The sequence below is a fragment of the Hippopotamus amphibius genome, chromosome 7, assembly GCF_030028045.1.
Source record: "Hippopotamus amphibius kiboko isolate mHipAmp2 chromosome 7, mHipAmp2.hap2, whole genome shotgun sequence".
NCBI lineage: Eukaryota > Metazoa > Chordata > Mammalia > Artiodactyla > Hippopotamidae > Hippopotamus > Hippopotamus amphibius.
The window spans coordinates 141,094,445-141,115,642 of record NC_080192.1 but is presented as its reverse complement, the minus strand read 5'-3'; the positions used below and the strand labels follow the sequence as shown (position 1 = coordinate 141,115,642).

The 21,198-nt window shown below is 38.1% G+C and overlaps 1 protein-coding gene across 1 annotated transcript in view; it reads right to left on the bottom strand.

Annotated features, from left to right (window-relative positions):
* Nucleotides 1-19,733, bottom strand: part of ROCK2 (Rho associated coiled-coil containing protein kinase 2) — a 137,448-nt gene extending 117,715 nt beyond the window's left edge. Inside the window, exon 1 of the mRNA XM_057741062.1 lies at nucleotides 19,108-19,733. Within this exon, the coding sequence (XP_057597045.1) occupies nucleotides 19,108-19,248 (141 nt within the window). The 5' untranslated portion in view covers nucleotides 19,249-19,733. The remainder of the gene's footprint in view (nucleotides 1-19,107) is intronic.
* Between the last annotated feature and the right edge of the window lie 1,465 nt (nucleotides 19,734-21,198).

Genomic DNA, 21,198 nt, shown 5'->3' with positions numbered 1-21,198 from the left:
ATTCAGCCTAACAAAGAAATGGGAGTACGTACGTGCATTCTCATCATTACTGGGAGTATTCAATTTGCTATAGAGTTTAAAAAAGGCAATAGAGTTTATTTTGGAATTTTGAACGTGCACACACTTTAACAATTCCATTTCTAGAAATCTACGAAAATATTCACATACATGCACAAAAATATTTACAATGATGTTCACTGCAGTATTGTTTATAATGGAAAAAACTACCTGTCAATGTTGGAATAGTAAAATAAATTATATCAAATCCAGATAACAGAATATTCTACACCTCTTAAAAAGAACTAGGTGAATTATAAATTCTGAGTGGAAACCTCCAAAATAAATGGGGAAAAAAAAGCAAACACGGAACAACAGATATGGTATAGTTAGCTGCATTTTGGTTTTTAAAAAACAACAAATATTTGGGGTTTTTTTTTAATGCAAGAGGGAAAAAAATTAAACACCAATATGTTGTTATATGCACAGAAAAAGGAAAGTGATACACTGATGTGTTATAAAGTGGTTGTACCAGAACACTGAGATCAAAGAGAGAGGGCTAAGAAGAGAACTTACATTTACTTCTGTAATTTTAAATTTTTTAGATAGACATATTACTTTTGTAGTTAAAAAATGAAGGTAGAGACAAAAGCTAAGAGTATAAAAGAACATGATATATTCAGTTACTGGTGAAAGGATAACTGGTCCTGTTCACTCTCTTCCTTTTCACATCTCTGAAGATAAGCCTCTATTCCCCAAAGCCCATCATCTGTGAGCCATAAACCCCCAAGACCTTGCCCTTCTATTATGGAGATAGATAGATAGGCACCTAAGCATAGAGACCAACCACAAAATAGGAAACTATGCTGAAGACTTCTAAGAAAAAACACGGAAATTTAAAAAAAAAATAAAGGTAGATAAAATTCATTTCTTAATTCATAAATGCCACAACAGGGAAAGTCTTTAATGTATCCCGTAACAGTGGCTAGCAATAGAACTCTCCCCATATTCATTTCAATTATGCCTGGATAGGGACTTCCCTAGCGGTCCAGTGGTTAAGACTGTGCTTCCAGTGAAGGGGACGCAGGTTCGACTCCTGGTGGGCAACTAAGATCCCACATACCACACAGCATGGCCAAAAGATTTAAAAAAAAAAGGCTGGATACCAATTCAGTTTTCCTAGCCTGCAGAAATACTAATTCTAATTTTATGAGGCTGTTAAATGGTTGACAATGGACTTATGTAATAAGACCCAGCTCTGTTACCAGATCCTAAATCCCAAAATCAGCTTTGAAATTACATGAGCCAAGAAAATCAGTTACTGATTACAGTGGCCATAGATGCAGAATGATCATATAATACTATGCTACCTGTGCATATTTTTCCACATGATAAATTTATAGTTACCCTGGTATGCCTAAAGACCAGAATCTGGATCAGAGGTAATACAGCATACATCTGTAATTTACATCTTCCAAACTATTCTTCACAGTTGTACCCAAACTTACCTTTGGTAAGAAATGTAGGCCAAAAGTTGTTAAATTCAAGCCACAGTTAAGAACTGTTGGTGCAACCCAAATATTCCTGTAAACCTTATATAAGGCATAATTAACATTTCTGCAAATGAATAACGCAATGGTTTAAAAATTCTGTCATGACTCTTCCTCATATATTTATGTCAGGATTTCTGAAATCTGACACTACATAAGAACACGACACTTTGTTTTGATAGTTCAATATCATACCTACTGAAAAAGAATAAATATCAGTTGGGAAAAAGCGACATCTGCAGTGCAATGAAGTAATCCAAAAAATGAATATAAGCAAATGTTTACCCAATGAAACAAATTATCCTCAATAAATTAAAAAATAAAAATGCCCAACTACTTTTCATTCATTGATCTAATACTTTAGAGATTCAACTATGTGCAAATTAATGTGCTACCTTTCTGGAAAGAGCAGGGTAACACCAGGAGACTGCTTCTGTATGCACATACCTTTTTGAAGACAGAGATATGTACAACAATACGCTGTTTTACACAGTGCTTCAACTGCCTGTAAAACAGCCAAACCTCTGTACAGTTTACAGAAACACATATACTTTCTCACTGGATTTAATCTTCACATCTCCTTGAGGTAGACAGTCTATAAATTTAGCACTCATGGACAGAAAGGTAATTAATGAAACAACACCAGTCTTCTGATTCTAAATACGGTGTTCTTTCCATTATACTACTCTGCTTCTCTTCTAAAAATATGTGTGAAAATAATCAAGCCATTTCATCTTTTTCCATAAACCTCAGACCCAAAAAAAAATATTAAGGAAAAAATTCATCTGTATTTTCATATATGAATACAGGTTAAAGAGGATTCATTTTATGGACTTATTTTAATGGAATCTTACTTATGGAAAATAATTTGAAGTAAGCAAGTCATTGTTCAGATTTTTTAAACTTTTATTTCACAAATTTCTTCTAACTTGAACCAAATTGAAAAATTCTGTTTATAAGTGAAGACAAGAAGCACTGTAAAACACTATGCCAGGGATATACATTCTCTGTACCATCTTGAAAGATAAAACCTCCTTACGCTAAAATTTACAACAACTCCCTCTCTACAACTCCCTCCCTCCAAAATCAGTAATTAGCTTCTTAAAAATTTAAGTGTTTTACTTTATGACTTCCCCCTGAAGGAAATTTCATAAGCCAATTTTGTACTGGAGATTCCTTTTATTAGTTCTAAATTTAGTTTTATGTGTATCATCAGTTGTTTTCCTATTATGGAAATGTCTTAAATGTGGAAAACAAATCTGTTTTCAGTAATGCCTTCAAATTTTGTAATTTTACAGCTTCCCCTTTTATACAAAAATATACACCTGTAGCAGAAATTGTTTTTCAGAAATACCAGTAAAATCCTTTAGTTCCGTTTTCTCATTCTTTCATAATGTAATATCTTGCTTTTGTGACTAAATTTTTTGCTAGCCTGAATATAACATTAACACATTTATACTCTAATTTTAAATTTTGCAATCATGAATTATATATTCCCCTTAAGCTACAGTCAGAAATAATGCCTTAGAATTTTTTTAGCATGGATATGGCATAAGGAATCATGAAGTCTCACATTAAGTTGCATTTTGTCAAATAGTTAGAAATACTGACTGAAGCAATACAATACTGAGGTATTATGGAATAGAGATTCTAATTACTAGTTGTAAAATGTTTCTAAATCAGAAAAACACTTCCAATGAAATGTTAGTAAATCACATGTAACATACTTCTAAAGATAACAGAAGTATATTAAGTCAGTGAAAGAAGGGTCACCCAATTTCAGATTTTTTTCACATATTTCTATTCAGCAAATCATTTGGAAAGGATGGGTACATTTCAAAAAATAAACTGTCACGAAAATTTAAGGCTCTAAAGATATTCTTATATATCACCATAGTCTCATAGATATTAATTAATTGTGCCTTGGCTGAGTTGCTAAAGATTTCAAAATACTAAAAAAAAAGACCAAAATCACAACTGCTATTTCTCTAAGAGCTTAACTAATATCACAAGAATCAATAAAAGCAAATTTTAATTTTCAAATTTCTGAAATAAGCACATACCCCTTAACCACCAAAATTAAAATGGCCTGCAGAAAATCTGATATACAAATACTTTAATGAATGAAAAATGTAGCCATCTTATCCACTGGCTATGAATCTTCTGGATTTCTCTAATTTTAAATGACGTGAAGAGAAATAACTGCAAAAAATGTATACTTTTTTAAAAACTTAGGGACTTCCCTGGTGGCAACAGTGGTTAAGAATCCGCCATCCAATGCAGGAAACACAGGTTTGATCCTGGGAAGATCCCACATGCCACAGTGCAACTAAGCCCATGCACCACAACTACTGAGCCCGCATGCCGCAACTACTGAAGCCCGTGCACCTAGAGCTGGTGCTCCACAATGAGATGAGCCACCGCAATGAGAAGCCCACGGACAGCAACAAAGAGTAGCCCCACTCGCCACAACCAGAGAAAGCCCATATGCAACGAAGACCCAACACAGCCAAAAATAAAATAGATATTAAAAAGCAACTTTTCTCCTAGAGGAAAACATAGGCAGAACACTCTATGACATACATCAAAGCAAGATCCCTTTGGACCCACCTCCTAGAATCATGGAAATAAAATCAAGAAGAAGCAAATGGGACCTCATGAAACTTAAAAGCTTTTGCACAGCGAAAGAAACCATAAACAAGACAAGAAGGCAACCCTCAGAATGGGAAAAAATAATTGCCTATGAAACAACAGACAAAGGATTAACCTCCAAAATATACAAGCAGCTCACGAAGCTTAATACCAAAAAAGCAAATAACCCAATCCACAAATGGGCGGAAGACCTAAACAGACATTTCTCCAAAGAAGACATACAGATGGCCAACAAACACATGAAAAGATGCTCAACATCACTCATCATCAGAGAAATGCAAGTCAGAGCCACAATGAGGTATCATTTCACACCGATCAGAATGGCCATCATCACAAAATCTGGAAACAACAAATGTTGGAGAGGGTGTGGAGAAAAGGGAACTCTCCTGCACTGTTGATGGGAATGTAAGTTGATACAGCCACTATGGAAAACAATTTGGAGGTTCCTTAAAAAACTATAAATAGAACTACGATATGATCCAGTAATCCCATTTCTGGGCATATACCCAAAGAAAACCATAATCCCAAAAGAAACATGTACCATAATGTTTATTGCAGCACTATTTACAATAGCCAGGACACGGAAGCAACCTAAATGCCCATCAACAAATGAATGGATACAGAAGATGTGGCATATATATACAATGGAATATTACTCAGCTATAAAAAGGGATGAGATGGAGCTATATGTAACGAGGTGGATAGAACTACAATCTGTCATACAGAGTGAAGTAAGTCAGAAAGAGAAGGACAAATATTGTATGCTAACTCACATATATGGAATCTAAAAATGGTACTGATGAACTCAGTGACAAGAACAAGGACGCAGGTGCAGAGAATGGACTGGAGAACTCGAGGTATGGGAGGGGGCGGGGGGTGAAGGGGAAACTGAGAGGAAGCGAGAGAGTAGCAAAGACATATATATACTACCAACTGTAAAATAGATAGTCAGTGGGAAGTTGTTGTATAACAAAGGGAGTCCAACTCGAGGATGGAAGATGCCTTAGAGGACTGGGGCGGGGAGGGTGGGGGGGACTCAAGGGGGGGGAGTCAAGGAAGGGAGGGAATACGGGGATATGTGTATAAAAACAGATGATTGAACCTGGTGTACCCCCAAAAAAAATTTAAAAAAAAATTAAATTAAAAAAAAAAAAGCAACTTTAAGGGGAAAAAAAAAGAAAAAAAAATCTAAACAGTAACATGTTAGTAAGATTACTACTACTTGATGTAACCAATAACTTGACGGCTGCTTTGAAAATAAAATTTCAAAATAGTTTAATATAAGGGTTTTGAACATTTTACAGTATTTTTTGCTTGCTTATAAAGAGACCACAAAATAATTGTTGAATGATTTTATCATTTTTTTTAATACAGATACAATCACAGACATACACCATCCTGCTTTAGGTGCTATTCTCTGAAGGACCATACATTTCTAGTGAAATTTTTCTTCCTAAATTAAATCAACTGTCAGGGAAAAAAAAAGACTCACTATTTTCCCATCATCATTTGTTAAATGTAAAACATAAGAATTACATATTTCTAGGACAGTAAGTCTCTGTAGACTATATTTCCCACTGAAGGGTAAGATACAATGATAACATTTCTACATTGAAATTTTTATTGAATATATTTTACCACAATAAATTTTTTTTCATTTCTATTTGGTGTATCTTGTCTGATCAGAAAAGCTCAGCAAATTAAATTGTCTTCTAAAATGAGAAAAAGAAAAGCCTTGGTCTGATTCCTATGGAGCTCTAAAAAAGGATATAAAATGTGATGACACTTGATATTTCAGAAAATCTGGCATCTCTCCATATGCCAGCCTTTTCCACATATACAATTCTGTGTGCCAAAGATCTCTACCATTTGTTTTTGGGTTTTTTCAATCAGTACAAGAAGCAACACATACAGTGTTTTTCAAACTTTGACCTGCAGATTATCTGCATCAGAATCAACTGAGATGCTTGTTTAAATGCAAATTCCTGGCCCCTATAAGATCATCTAAATCAGAAGACCTGACACCATTTCCACAAAGCACGCTAGCTGTGATTCTGGCTTTCATCAGGTAATTCTGAATTTCTGGCTTCATTCAAGCCTCTCTGAGCCACAAATATACGAGAAGAAAACAAACAAAAAACTTTCCTTTTCTCAGATACATTTTGGACCCAATGGCCCCTCTGCCAATTTTTGAATACTGCAACTCTCAGCTCAGTGGTTCCCACACTTTCCTGCACTTGAGAATGAAATGTGGAACTTTTAAATCTCCTGATCCCCAGGTCACACCACATACCAATTATATTAGAATGGGTGGGGGTGGAATCCAGGCATCAATATTTCTAAAAATCTCTAGTTGAGTCTTATATGTAACAAGGTTTGAAAACTAATGCCTTAGTTATTGGCTTTAGCAGATACAGATTAGAAAAAATCTTAACTAAAATGACCTCTAGTGGGACTTCCCTGTGGTGCATAATGACTCTGAGCTCCCAATGCAGGGGGCCAGGGTTCAATCCCAGGTCAGGGAACTAGATCCCACATGCAAGCCACAACTAAGAGTTCACACACCACAACTAAGGAGCCTGCATGCCACAACTAAGGAGCTGGTGGGCTGCAACTAAGGAACCCATGTGCCACAACTAAAGAGTCAGCGAGCCACAATTAAAGAGCCTGCCAGCTGCAACTAAGGAGCCCACCTGCCGCAACTAAGACCTGGAGCAACCAAATAAATAAATTAATTAAATTAAATGACCTCTAAGAGTTAAGACATAAACTATACGGGCATTAAATTAAGGTTTTAAATTTCCAGACATATGTATATATTTTTCCTTTTTATTTTAATCCAGTAGGAAAATTTTTTCAATGCATTTATTAAATTAAAGCTTAAGATTACCTTTTTGAAAGACTGTAAAACAAAACAAAACAAAAAACTGTTTCACATTGAATGCAACTAATATAGGATCATACCACGCATTTAACGTTCAGAGAAAAATTCATCATTATTTCATTTGCATACTAATTTCAGTGATTATATTTTGGGAAATATTATCATGGAGAAGCCAATACAAAAATTCAAAGTTTGTGTTTTAGTTATTTAAAAGCAACTCCAAATATTCTGTTTACTCCAAATTTTTCTAAATTTAGAATAGTTGGAATATTGTTATGAACGTTAACACTACATTCTGCATTATCCCTTTTCCCAATTTCTGACCTGCTGTCTCATTTCCCTGAAAGAAAATCATAATTTTGATATCATTTCCTTTATTCTTTACTAATTCCCATAGATGTTGGTTATATGACCTATGAGCAGCACTTGATGAAATCTAATAGTCCATGAAGAAAAAAATTTTTAAAACTTGATCCTCTTAACAAAGGCAGGGCTTCCTAGGTGGTACAGTGGTTACGAATCCGCCTGCCAATGCAGAGGACGTGGGTTCGATCCCTGCTCCAAGAAGATCCCACATGCAGAGGAGCAACTAAGCCCGTGTGCCAAAAAAAAAAAAAAAAAAAAAAAAAGGCAAACTAGTCAACCATAACACATCATTTTTAACCATTCAACTTCAACCTGAACTTTATCCACTACGTAACACAATAAAATAGGGCCACATTTATTCAATGTATAGAAGCCTAAAGTGCCACAAACTGTAACTCTATAATAAATTATCCCCAAAAGGGGAAGTATTTTTCAAAATCATACTAATGTTTAGACATGTAATACTTTAAATATTTTTACAGGGTTTCAACATACAAAAACACATTTCACTACACCTTGCAGGCCTCAAAGTTCATGAGAATTGTGTTAGTGCACTTTCCTTTCAGAAAAATAAATACCACTATAACCAAAAAATTTTTAATTCATCTTTTATTAAAAGAATTATCTCCTAAATTTTCCCTTCACTGCTTAAAAGAAGTCCCACGTGTGGTTATCTTTAACAAAAACTCGAAAATATATATATAATCATCTAAACTGACGCTAAAGGGAAAACTTCAATTTCAATATACATACATTTATGTATGATTCTAAAGGAACCATACTGAAATACAAAGAGAAACAGTAGGGTCATATCCTGATACAGAATGTACAAATAAGGCAGTTACTATTATAGCTGAAAAGAACACTATTTTGGTTACCTTCCAAAACTTTGCATATAATGTAACCCCCAAAATCAATATCCAATGCCACCTACAAACAAGAAGAGGCAACATTTGTATGTGTTATTAAATTCAGATGGGTACTCAAAGTATAAACCAAAAGACAAGCTTAATATATACTGTTTTAAAAACCAATAGTTATTCCTATGAAGGAACCAAGTTACTCAATTGATACTAAGAACTGTCTCCTAATCTCTATGTAAAACAGAAAAGTATAAAGATGAATGTTGGATCAACAAGAGAGAAATAAGTTTATAAGCTTACTTCAAGATGCTCAAAATAATCAAAAAAGAAAAGATGAGCACAAAGCAGAATGGAGAAACAATTAAAGGCCATATGTATGTCAGAAGTACTTCAATTTTAGCTTAGAAATAACCCAACTAGTAGAGACTCCACTGCCATTACAGGGCCTACATGGCTCACCAAGGCTCCTTCATTACTTGGAAGAAACAAAAAGCCTGTTATTAACTAGGCCTTTCAGGTGGAGACACTAGTCAGTAGGATAATTCCACCTACAAATGGCCCTGATCTCTTTATTTGCATTCTATTTTTAAACACTGGAATTCGCCTGTGGTATACAAAATTAATTTTACTATACCACACTCATGGTACATTAGTAAAATACCAAAAGAACAGGCAAAATTGACAAGAACATCAAAATGCATCACAATGGCTATAATCCCAAAGACCACACCAAGTGTTCTCTGAGGACGTAGAGAAACTGGAACCCTCATACGTTGCTGATGGGAACGTAAAATGATGCAGCCACTTTGGAAAACACTTTGTCCATTCCTTAAAAGTCAAGCATAAGCTTATCATATGACCCAGAGAAATGAAATGGGTTATATTTCATTCAATAATGAAATCTAGCCAAGAGAAATAAAAACACTAAGGTGAATTCATAAACAAAATGTGGTATATCTATACAATGGACTATTATTCTGCAATTTAAAAGAACAAGATATTGATACAACATAGATGAACCTCAAAAGCATTACACTAGGTGAACGAAGTTGGAACAAACAACTGCATGTTATGTGATTCTACTTGTACAGAATTTCCAGAAAAGAAAAATGTATAGAAACAGAACAGAATCAGTAGTTGGCTGGGGCTGAGGCTAGTAATCAGAATGCTTGATAATATCTGAAAATTTTTCAGAAGTCGTTCATAGTGACTTGTAATAACTCTCTTGAACCCTGATCGAAAACTCTCATGTCTTTGGCTTTGTTTTTAATTTCGTTAACAAATATTGCCTTACTATTAATAACAGCCAACATGCCATTTTAAGGAATTTCACCCTGTGAACACACTACCAGTATTTCATCTGCCCTTACTCATGAAACGCTGTTTCAACACAGGCATCACCTAGGTACATAAGAAGGAACTGAATATGTTTAACCAGAAGATAGCTTAGAGGGTAGAGAGAACAGAAGACACATGATAAATGATAAAGGCTGTTCAGCCCACATGAGCTGTTTTTACTTCACCTAAAACAATGAATAAAATTAGCTTACATACTTTCCAAGACAAACTGCTTCAGCACAACCCAGAAAATATTCAAATCACAATTCACTTTTCCTGCTTGACTTCCAATTAATTCTACCACCCAAACCCATCCTCTCTGCATACACACATTTACTTATCTTCCTTCCCACAGATAGATAAGGAATAAGTGACAAGAACATATATCAAAATTTTTACTTTAATATCTCTTGAAGCAGGGATATATTTCTACAGGTTATCACTCCTGTTACTTAAGAATTATCTGTCAGTTTATTCAACAAATATTTATACGACATAGCAAGAGGAAGACAAAAAAAGCTCATGTCCTAAAAAGAGTTTATATTTTGTCCATTAAATAAACTCAAAAACCAAGAAGTACATAAGACAATACTTGGTATCTTAAGCATTCCTCATCACAAACATTCAGGTAATGAAGATAATGTCAACCCTGCTCTGATCTATTTCTATCTAAATAAAGTATTAGGAGGCTCTGCTATTCATTTCCATGGCATAAAAAATAGCTCCAATAATGAAGTTTTAAAAAACAGTTCCAAGTCTATAAACTCATGAAAATAAAGAAAATTTCTATAAGTTGCTTTGTAACTTGAAAAGCCTGAAACTCTTGCAGAAAATAAAGGAGATCAGACAATGAGTATTAAGTGATCAGTTAACTACAACCAAAAGATAAATTATAGAGCACTTTAGGTATCAGACCTGAATAATCCATACCTTACCAAAATGAAGCAACAAACCATATAATCATTCTTGGACTTAGAAACATTCCCCAAAAGATTACCAATGATAAACCAAAACTGAACCTCAATACTCCCTTTTTCTGTCCTGTCGGTCTCCCTCCCCCCCCGACCTAAACACACACACACACACACACACACACACACACACACACACACACACAGAAATTATATCTAACGTGACCCAAATGCTTTCTAAAAAGATAAATGAGGGTCATCTGGGGCACTCAATTGCAAAATTTACAAATATAATTTAATCATACTTTGAAAGGAAAAAAAAAAGTACAGATGATACAGATGAGAGGAAAGGAGAATGACTCCAATCAAGGATAAAGTGAGAGGAGACGGTTTTGGTAGAGTCCCAAATGCCACCATGATTTCGCATCAATTTAAATATTAAGCTCTATAAAGTAAGCTAAGCTACCAACGGAAAATGTTATTTTGTGTTTCTTTCTCCCAAAAGCTATATTATAATAAGCTGCTCTGAGTCATCGACATTCTCTTTACCAGAAACTCTTATCACTAGCAGCTCATATTTATATATTTTTGGAATGTAAGCACAGAATAGGATTTTAAGTATACCTGTAAAGTTGTAACTTCCGTGAAGAAACTCAGAGACCAAATCTATAACCATTACCCTCTTTCTTCTCCCAACACTACTCTCCAAATAGAAAGTTATATGACAATACAGAGATATAAACAGAGGCTCCCAATTAATATTTTGGGAACTCTAGGATTGATACTTAGACAAATCTGATAAAATCTTTGCACCTCTACTTCATACGTTCCATCAGAATTTCAAATGAAATAAAAGTAACATTAAAAATAAAACCATTAGAGTACTAAAAGAAAATTCAGGTCTATGATATCATAATCTTGATAATGGAGAAGGTCCTAAGCATGACATCTAAGCCAGAAATCACTCTACAGTGAGATTAATAAATTTTACTATTAAAAGCTTCTATTATTCATTAAGTGTAAAACAAAATGACAAAGCACATGTACAGTGTAACTTTCTTTTACATTTTAATTTTTTCAGACAGATATTTACATCAAAATGTTAAGCAGTAGTTATCTCTATGTGAGGAGACTATGTAGAAGTGTCGCTTGCACTTATACCTTTCTTTATTCTCTAAATTTTCTACAATAAGAACACGTTATTTTTATAATTTAAAAAATAAGTAATCTTTCTTCACTTCAAACAATAAAATCTATGTTTCCCTGTCTCAACCATGGCTGCCTGCCCATTTCCTTCAGGTAAAATGATATAAATTAAAATTTTAAAAATTAAAAAAGAATTTTTAATAGAGCATGGGTTAAACAACAGAACCATGACTAAGGACTTGATGTAGTTACTAAGGTGATAAAAAAGCAAATAAAAAGTGCACCTATCAGTAAACTGATTTTCGACAAAGGTGCCGAGCAAGGCAATCCAATGAGAAAAGAAAAATATTTTTTTGAAAACTGGTGCTGGTGACTATAGTTAATGATACTGTATAGTACACCTGAAAGTTGCTAAGACAGTAAATCCTAAATATTCTCAACATAACAACAACAGCATGGTAATTATGTGAGGTAAAGGATGTGTTACCTAACCTTACTGTGGTAAACATCTGGCAATATACGTGTATCAACTGTACATCTTACATATGTACAATGTTATAAGTCAATAATATCTCAATAAAGCTGGGGAAAAAATGGGGCTGGGTAGTCTAAATAACTGGATTTGGGGAATATGAGGAATAATATGAACCTTGACCCCTAACTCACACCACACTAAAACTGACTTAACATACATCCTAGACCTAAAACTATAAAGCTTCTAAAAGAAAGTAAAGGAAAATTTCTTGTGACATGGGGGTAGGCAACAGTCTCTTAGGCAGAAAAAGCAATAACCATGAAAAAATATGATTAAAGAAATAGACGCCACATATTTGACAAAAGAAGTGATATCTAGGATAAACGGAGCTTGTGTAACTCAAAAATAAAGAACACAATTTTTTCAAATGGGCAAAAGATCTGAACAGTTGCTCACAAAAGAGGATACACAAATGGCGAGTTAAGTGCATAAAAAAGTACATCATTAGTCATCAGAGAAATGCAAACTAAAGTCACAATTATACACCACTACCCACTCACAGAATGGCTAAAATTTAAGACTCAGTGTTGGGAGGAAATGGAACTCTCCTAGGTTGCCCTGTGAATGTAAAATGATATGACCACTTTGGGAAAAGATCTGACAGTCTTTTTAAAAACTAAACATATACCTACCCTAGGACCTAGTAATTCCACTACTAGGTATTTAACTCAAGAGAAATGAAACCATGTCCTCACAAAGACTTACTACAAGATTGTTCACAGCAAGCTATATTAAGAGCCAAAGTATATAATATGAAATACCCAAAACCTGAAAACAGCCCAGGCATCCACCAACAGAAGATGCCTAACGAACGGTGGTTTATACACATAATGGAATACTAGTTAGCAATAAAAAAGGAACAAACAGCTGATACACAAAATAACATGGATGAGTCTCAAAAACTATGCTGAACTAAAGAAGCCAGATATAAGAGTACATACTAGATAGGATTCCATATATATGAAGTTCTAGGAAAGGCAAAAGTAATCTTTAGTAACCCCCCACCAAAAAAAATCAGATGAGTGACTGACTCCAAGAGAATGGGGTGTGGAATCAGCTGAAAAGACATATGAGGGAGATTTCAGGGTTGGTAACTATGTTCCATATCTCAATAAGGATTTGCATCACATGGGTGTGTGCATTTGTTAGAACTCATCAATGTTATACTTAAGATTTGTGTTTCATTGTATGTAAATTTAATCTTTAAAAGAAAACTAAACAAATACTAAACTCTACTTAATGAAAGGCATGTTTAAGTGTTCAATGGAGAAGTGTACAACATCTGCAAATTACTTTAAAGGAATTAAAAACAGAAGATGAACTGATAGATGAGGTGGACAGACATAATAAAGCAAATACAGCAAGCTATTAATTAGGTAATGAGTTTATGGATGTTTATTGTCAATTCTTTCAATTTGACTATACTTAGAAATTTTCTGTAATACAATGTTGGGGGAAAATTTAAACCATACCTTGCTAAGCTGAACATAGCACATCTTAAAACCCAACAATTCCACTCCTAGATATATATCCTAGCCTACAGAAATGTTCACGTGGCCTCCAAGAATGATCACAACACTTTCCATGATAGCAAAAAAAAAAATGAAAAATAATCTAAGTATCCATCGCGTAGATTGAAGCAATATATTAGTTTATTGTAGCCGTGAAAATTAATAAACCACAATGTGAGTGAATCTGAGAACATAATTTTGAGTGAAAAAGCAAGTCACAAAAAAAAATACAAATGTTAACCTTTTATAAAGTTTAAAAAAAAAACTAAACAATATTGTTTAGGAATACATACAAATGTGATAATCTGTGAAATAAAGCAAGGAAATGATTTCAAAAAAAAAAAAAAGTTCCAGAGAGCAGATGAGAGAGGATGAAGGAAGACTGAAAGCAGCAGCAGCAGAACACAGGTAACTTCAATAGGCTAGTTTTCTATTCATTAACTTGAGCAGTGATTTCATTAATGTTTGCTTTTTATGCTTCATAATTCACATCTGCATGCTATACTCTCTTAGTATGTTTAGAATACTTCAAAATTTGAAATGAGAAAAGAGAGCTATCAGATCAGGACTCAACCAAAACGACAACGACAGCAACTTAGGCTTCAAGATAATTATCCACTATTTCTATACAACTATTTAAGGTGCATGTAAGTCAATATTTCCTTACTTAGTCTATGTTGGCCTTACCTGGGGGCAAGATGTTATCAAATTCAGAATTTCTTGGATTTTAGAATAGTAATAAAGTACATATACTATATACAGTATATTCCTGAAAGCCCTCTGGGGAGTCTGGGATAGCACCCTGAAATCAAACACTAATATTTCTCCAGGGAAAGCTATTATTGTTTACACCAACAGAGATGAACTGCCTAAAATACTGTAACATCAGATCAGGTCAGATGTTACATCAAATAAGTTTTACCAAAAACCAGGTTTTCAGAGCTCTTTATATATCAGAACTGTGGTGGAGAGACGGTGGACGTGTACTTTCAAAGGGGTTCAACTTCACCTATCTAGTAAGTTCCACACATTACTTTTTTCAACATCTCTAGCTAATTCGTTTTCTTTAAAGATTTCCTGACCATCAAAATGCAAGTTTTAAAGTAATCCCATTTATGCTATAAATACTCAACCTTTATTTCACAAAAGAACTACACATATAAAACCTTTTTTATTCAATTTTTATTCTATTTCAGTTTTGTATCTTTTATGATATCCACATTTGTTATATAGCGGGGGGAAACGCACATACAATTTCATTTTAAATAAGCAAATAACCAGCACCAAGCTGAAAGTCTTAGCACTGTGATAAGAAATATTTTCACACAGTTTACAGGTATAATAAAATCAATCTAAGTGTTCTGTATTCTAGGTTACTGAAAATCATAAGTAAAATTTTAATCACCTTTCCCCCATCAACACCAGTCTTATGGAACAGTTTGCCCAAGCCTGACTCCCACAGGTTATAATAATCATTTACTCTCTTAAAGAAATAAAACAAATCAAAACACAAAAGCACAGAGGTTTAGAAAGACATCTCTCCAGTGTAACACTAAAGGACAATTCTTTTTACCATAATATCTGGGTAAGCAGTATGAGAAGCTTAATCTTGACAACAAAACATGGGTATTTACCCAAAAGTTTCAAACACTGCAAAAGCATACTACTCAAGATCCTTCCCTCAAAAAAAAAAAAAAAAAAAGCATTACAGAAGCAAATCTCTGTCAAAACTCTATTTTTAAATAATATCAAGCAACTCACAATCTGCAACCACAAAAGGGATATACTTTCTTCAGATTAATCTTAAGACCTCAAAAAACGAGCTGCTGCAGAGAAAGAGACAATTTAGTCTCTACACTGACAGTGTTGGAATCCAGTTCTATCTCTGCTTACTGACTGCTAGCACTTTTATGATGGCAAATTCAAAAGAGAATGCCACTCATTCAAAATTTTATAGCAAGAAATAGTTGCCAATAAAACCATTTTCCTTTTCAAAGGAAATTTAAAGCACTTACCTAAAAATATGCTAAATGCATACAGAAGTGAGCTAAATTTAATGAGCACTACTATGTACCAAGCACTAAGTTGAGCACTTTACATGTTATATAATATTTTTTCCAACAAATAGTTTTATTTTACCTTCTAGGCCTAGCCTACAGTACCTATCATAGTAATTATTATACAGTAATTTCTAGTATACTTTATCTTACTTTTGCCATCTTAAGCAGCATAAACTTTTTTTTTTTTTTTACAATAAACTGCATATATTTAGAGTGTACAATTTGGTATCCCAATCTCCCAATTCATTCCCCCCCCAACCCTCCCCGCTGTCCCCATGTGGTGTCCATATGTTTGTTCTCTACATCTGTGTCTCTGTTTCTGCCTTGCAAACTGGTTGATTTGTACCATTTTTCTACAGTCCACATATATGTGTTAATATATGATATTTGTTTTTCTCTTTCTGACTCACCTCACTCTGTATGACAGCCTCTAGGTCCATCCATGTCTCTAAAAATGTCCCAGTTTCATTGCTTTTTACAGCTGAGTAATATTCCACTGAATATATGTACCACATCTTCTTTATCCATCCATCTGTTGATGGACATTTAGCTTGCTTCCATGTCCTGGCTACTGTAAATAGTGCTGCAGTGAACATTGGAGGGCATGTGTCTTTTTGAATTATGGTGTTCTCTGGGTATATGCCCAGTAGTGGGATTGCTGGGTCATATGGTAGTTCTATTTTTAGTTTTGCAAGGAACCTCCATACTGTTCTCCACAGTGGCTCTATCAATTTACATTCCCACCAGCAGTGCAAGAGCGTTCCCTTTTCTCCACACCCTCTCCAGCATTTAATCTTTGTGCATTTTCTGATGATGCCCATTCTAACCGGTGTGAGGTGATACCTCATTGCAGTTTTGATTTGCATTTCTCTAATAATTAGTGATGTTAAGCAGCTTTTCAAGGCAGCATAAACTTTTAAATGGTACTTTCTATGCTCCTGAATAACTAAGATTTATGACTGTGTTTTTATCAGATTACTTTAAATTTTCTTTGTTAAAGGAAAAATATTTTCTATAATGAAATCAACAGAAATGCCATCCACAGTAAAACAATGATCAATTGCGACACGAAGGTTTCAATGCTAAAGTTTCAAATGTTTAAAGTGATCCTCACCATTATTTCAGGAAATATGTTTTTATAACATGCTTTCAAAAATTAATTCATGGAATTTCTTTTTGGAAAGATGAAAAAGTCCTAGAGATGGATAGTAGTGGTACTTGCACAATAATGTGAATTGTAATTAACGCCACTGAACTGGACAGTTAAAAATGGTTAAAATAGTAAACTTTATGTTATGTATATGTTAACACAATTTTAAAAATTAATCCCTTCTACTACTTGATATAATGTAATATACATGATTTCAAGCTAACTTACTATAACATGGTTTTAAAAAAAATCTTCAGCTCGTCATTTTGCAATAGAAGCACCAGCAACCTCAAAGGGTAAAGGACAATTTTTGGCCTGATAAGATTTACTGCAACTCAGAATCATAACAGTTAATCAGCTAAACACAGCAAAAACAAAATCTGTCCAGTCAGCAGCATCTGACGTCATACCAATAGTATGTCACCTTAATAAAGGTGTACAGTGTCTTGGCTGTATTAGGCACACAATAAATGAATGGACTGGATTGTTTACTGATCATGTATAATGCATCTTTTTTTTAAAAAGTCTCCGTTTTAATAAGTTAGAAAATACTTTAATAAAAAAGAATGTATAATCATTACCATGTATAAATAACTTAGTTTCAAGCTCATAATAACCCTAATAATTATGATTGAGTAAAGACTCAAGAGATGAAAGTGAAGTGTAAAAAACTTCTGAGGTTGAATATGAACTTGATGAATACTTGAGATTTGCTGTACTATTTTTAACTGAACTTTCTGGGCTTAGGTCAAAGTTTTGCTAGCAAAATACCAAAGCGAAAATGCTGGGAGTGAAGCCCAGAGTCTTTGCTTTAGCCTAGGAAAAGCTCTGCCCTTCATGCAACCAACCCTATCCCCAATAGAAGACTTCAAAACACCAGTCATAGTGTCGTGCTCCCATGAAAACATTATGAACAACACACTAATACGAAAATCAGCAAAAGGAAATGTCAGACACGTCTTACAGGGTACAGTACATCACTACATTCGGTGCATTGCACAGAAAGACATTCTTTAGTCAGTTCCTGCACTTCGGCCAAACGGTACTAAGTCACTCTGCAAATGATTCCACAAACCTCAAAGGATAACCAACAGCTTCTGAAGGAAAGTCAGTCAGTCACTGGAAAGGGAGGAGACAGTTTTTCTCATCATACAGTCAACAGATTTCTCCTGTCAGGGAGTAGAACTGCACAGGAGTTCTGGAAGGGAATCTCTAAAGGATCCAAGGATCACCTATCCGAATTTTAGTCGTCCAGAGTTAATTTCACATCCAGCGCATCTTTTTCGCTTTCTTCTCCTCCCCAGGGTAAAAACCCACACCTCTTTTTCCTATAAATGCATCTCTACTGCACACTAATCAAAGAGTCTGGGAAATACAACAGCCTATCCTAACAAAAACGAGAAATAAACAAGCATTCTACAGTGCATTTCTGATGTGTAAATCATGTTCCTTTCCTAAACAAAGCCAACTAGCAGACTTTCCAAGGCTATTAATTTGGATTTCAAAGGCCATGTCAGGAAAGAGATACAATGAAAAGGAGACTGATTCCATCCTACAATACAATTCAGGTGGATTCTTTCACTCTGGTGCAATAATCTCGAAAATTAAACACACAGAAATTACAATGCACTAAAGTGCAACCATAAGGGTTCAAATAAATACATCTGAAAACCAGAAAACCTTAGCTGTGTGTTTCAAGATTTCAGAATGAACTCTTTGTCACGTACCCCAGGTGGGTACTGACCGTAGAGACAGCACCAGGTTTCTCTCTTGCTCGGACGCCGCTCTTTCAAAGGGGCTCGCCTGCTATCTGAAGGACTGCAGCTCTTCCACCCCACCTCCCCTAACGCACAGGGCAGGCGGGAAGGAGAGCAGCGGTGCCTCCTCCCAGCGCTCCGAGACAGAGACAGCCGGGGATGACACCAGCTCCAAGGGGTATGAGGGAAGAATCAAAAGTGGGTCTCTACTCCCGGAACTCAGTCGCAGAAATGTTTGGTCTCAGACCCGCGCCCCGGCTGCCGGAAGCTGGGCGGGGTGGGCCGCGACCTCTCCCCACCGGTGGGTGGTCACGGCGGGCTGGGCAGTCGGGGGGGATCCGCGGGGTGAGCGGTCCGCGGGGAGGGTTCCCGGGCGGGGCCACCTACCAGCAAGCTCTCCACGTTGATGGGCGAGCGAGGGTCTCGGATCAGCGCCTCCAGCTTCCTCTGGCGGCTCGCGCCCGCGCCGTCCCCCGACACGGCCTCGGGGGCGCCGGGCATTTTCCCCGTCGGCGGGGGCCGGCTCATGCCGCCGCCGCCGCCGCCGGGCCCGCACTCCGCTCCCCGCGCTCTGGCCCGGCCGCCTCGGGGCCTAGCGCCGCCCTCGAACGGCCGGCTCCGTCCGGGGCTCCGGCCGGGCTCACCGGCCGCCTCGAACTCCGGGTTGGGGTCTCTGCGCCCCGGGGCCTGGGGCTGTCGGAGAGGCCGGCCCGGCCGGGAGCTGCGAGGAGCAAACGGCGTCCCCGCCCCTCAGATTCGCGCCGCCCGGTCCGCTCCTCCGCCGCAAGCTCCCTCAGGACTCAGAGGGCGGGAGCGGGGAAGTGGCGCCGCCGCCGCCGCCGGGCGCGGACTGTCCCGCCCTCTCGGGCCCCGGGAAGCTGAAGCCCAGGCTCGGACAGCTACGACCGCCGCCAGCCCGCTCCCATGGCCGCGACAGGCCGCCTGCGTCCCACAAGCCCGCGCCCCTCACACACTCCCGCGCGGCGCCCGTCTCAGGCCGCGCGCAGCCGCTACCCACAAGCCCCTCGGCCACAGCGACTGCCGGCGCGCCCCCGCTCGCCCCGCCCCGCGCGCTGCCGCCCCCGCCCCGCGCGCCGCCACCGCCTCCTCTCGCCCCTTTCCTCGTCTTTTATCGTTTCCTCCCGTCTGCCGGGCTTCACATTTCTCCTTTTTGAGCCTCCTTCCTTCTCCGCTCCCTCCTCCCCCTTTCTGAGTTCTCAGAGGGTGAATGGCCAGGCGCGCGGTCAGCGCCTCTCTTGACCCGCGAGCTCCGCTGGGGGAGGGGAGGGCGCGCCCGGGGCTCGGGTCGCTCCGCGGCTCGGCTCCCGCCTGACCCTGCGCAGGCGGACGACCCCGCAGAGTCGGAGGCCCACCCCCGCCGCCCGGTCCCGACCCGGCCACGCCGGGGGGGTGCGGGGGGGCCGGGGGCCAGCTTGTCGTGGGGGGATGGGTCTACCGGCGCCCCCCGCCCCCGCCGGCCCCCGCTGACTCAGCGCGCAGCTACGCGGGCCTCGCGTCACCCGCGCCAAAGCGATAGCGCCCGCCGGTCGCTGCCCGCGCCCGCGGAGCTCTGCGCCTGCGAGCGGCCTGCCTGGGCCACGGAGAGCTCAGCGGAAAGGCCGGGAGGGTGTGCCTTGGGAGTCAGAAACTGGAGGAGGACGGGCGGGTGGAATCCTAGTCCTGGGGCCAGAGGGCCTGCAAGAGCTGCTGCTGCCCCCAGGGCGGGAGTCCTGGACTCCCGAAAACCCTTCGGCGCATCCCCAACAGTCGTCTCCCCAGCTGGGCTGCAACACCCACCAGGAAGAGAACAGAGGGCGAGAGGAAAACGCTTTCGCTCCGCAGACCTTCTCGAGGTCTTTGCCTTTTGGGGGGCGGAAGGGGGCCGTCGTAGGGGCCGCTCGGCCGCATTCCTGCCTCTCGCGGCCCTAGCCATTGGTCAGATCCGCCCAGGGCGCAATCTGAAAAATATGTGCCAGGAGCTGTAAAACTGTTCATTGAGCCCCTTTGACCCAGTAAACCCATTTAAGGAAGTACATTTCCAAGGAAATGATCCGAAGAGGGGCGGGGGGGGGGGGAGAACTTGCATAAAGATGTGTATAGCAGGGCTATTCGGAATGTTCATAATGGCCAAAACCTGGGAATGAACCCAATTGTCCAACAACTGAGGAAGAATCCAAACAAGCTCTGTCACATTAACAGAAGGAATCCCGGCAGGTATGCAGGATCCAAGTCAAGCACGGCAAATTTTGGCAAGTACGTGAAAAGACGTATTGGAAATAAGGTTGAATAAAACAACGAAGACAAATAATTTGTACACAACTTGAAACTATGTAAAATGAGCAGCTGTGAGAACAGAAGGTGAATACAGTTGTTTTTAAGTGAATGGGATTTTTTTTTCCTTAAAGATGCTTAAGAGAACATTTAAATTTCAAAAATTGAAAAACTGTACTAAGATGGGCCACTTCAAAAATCTACACT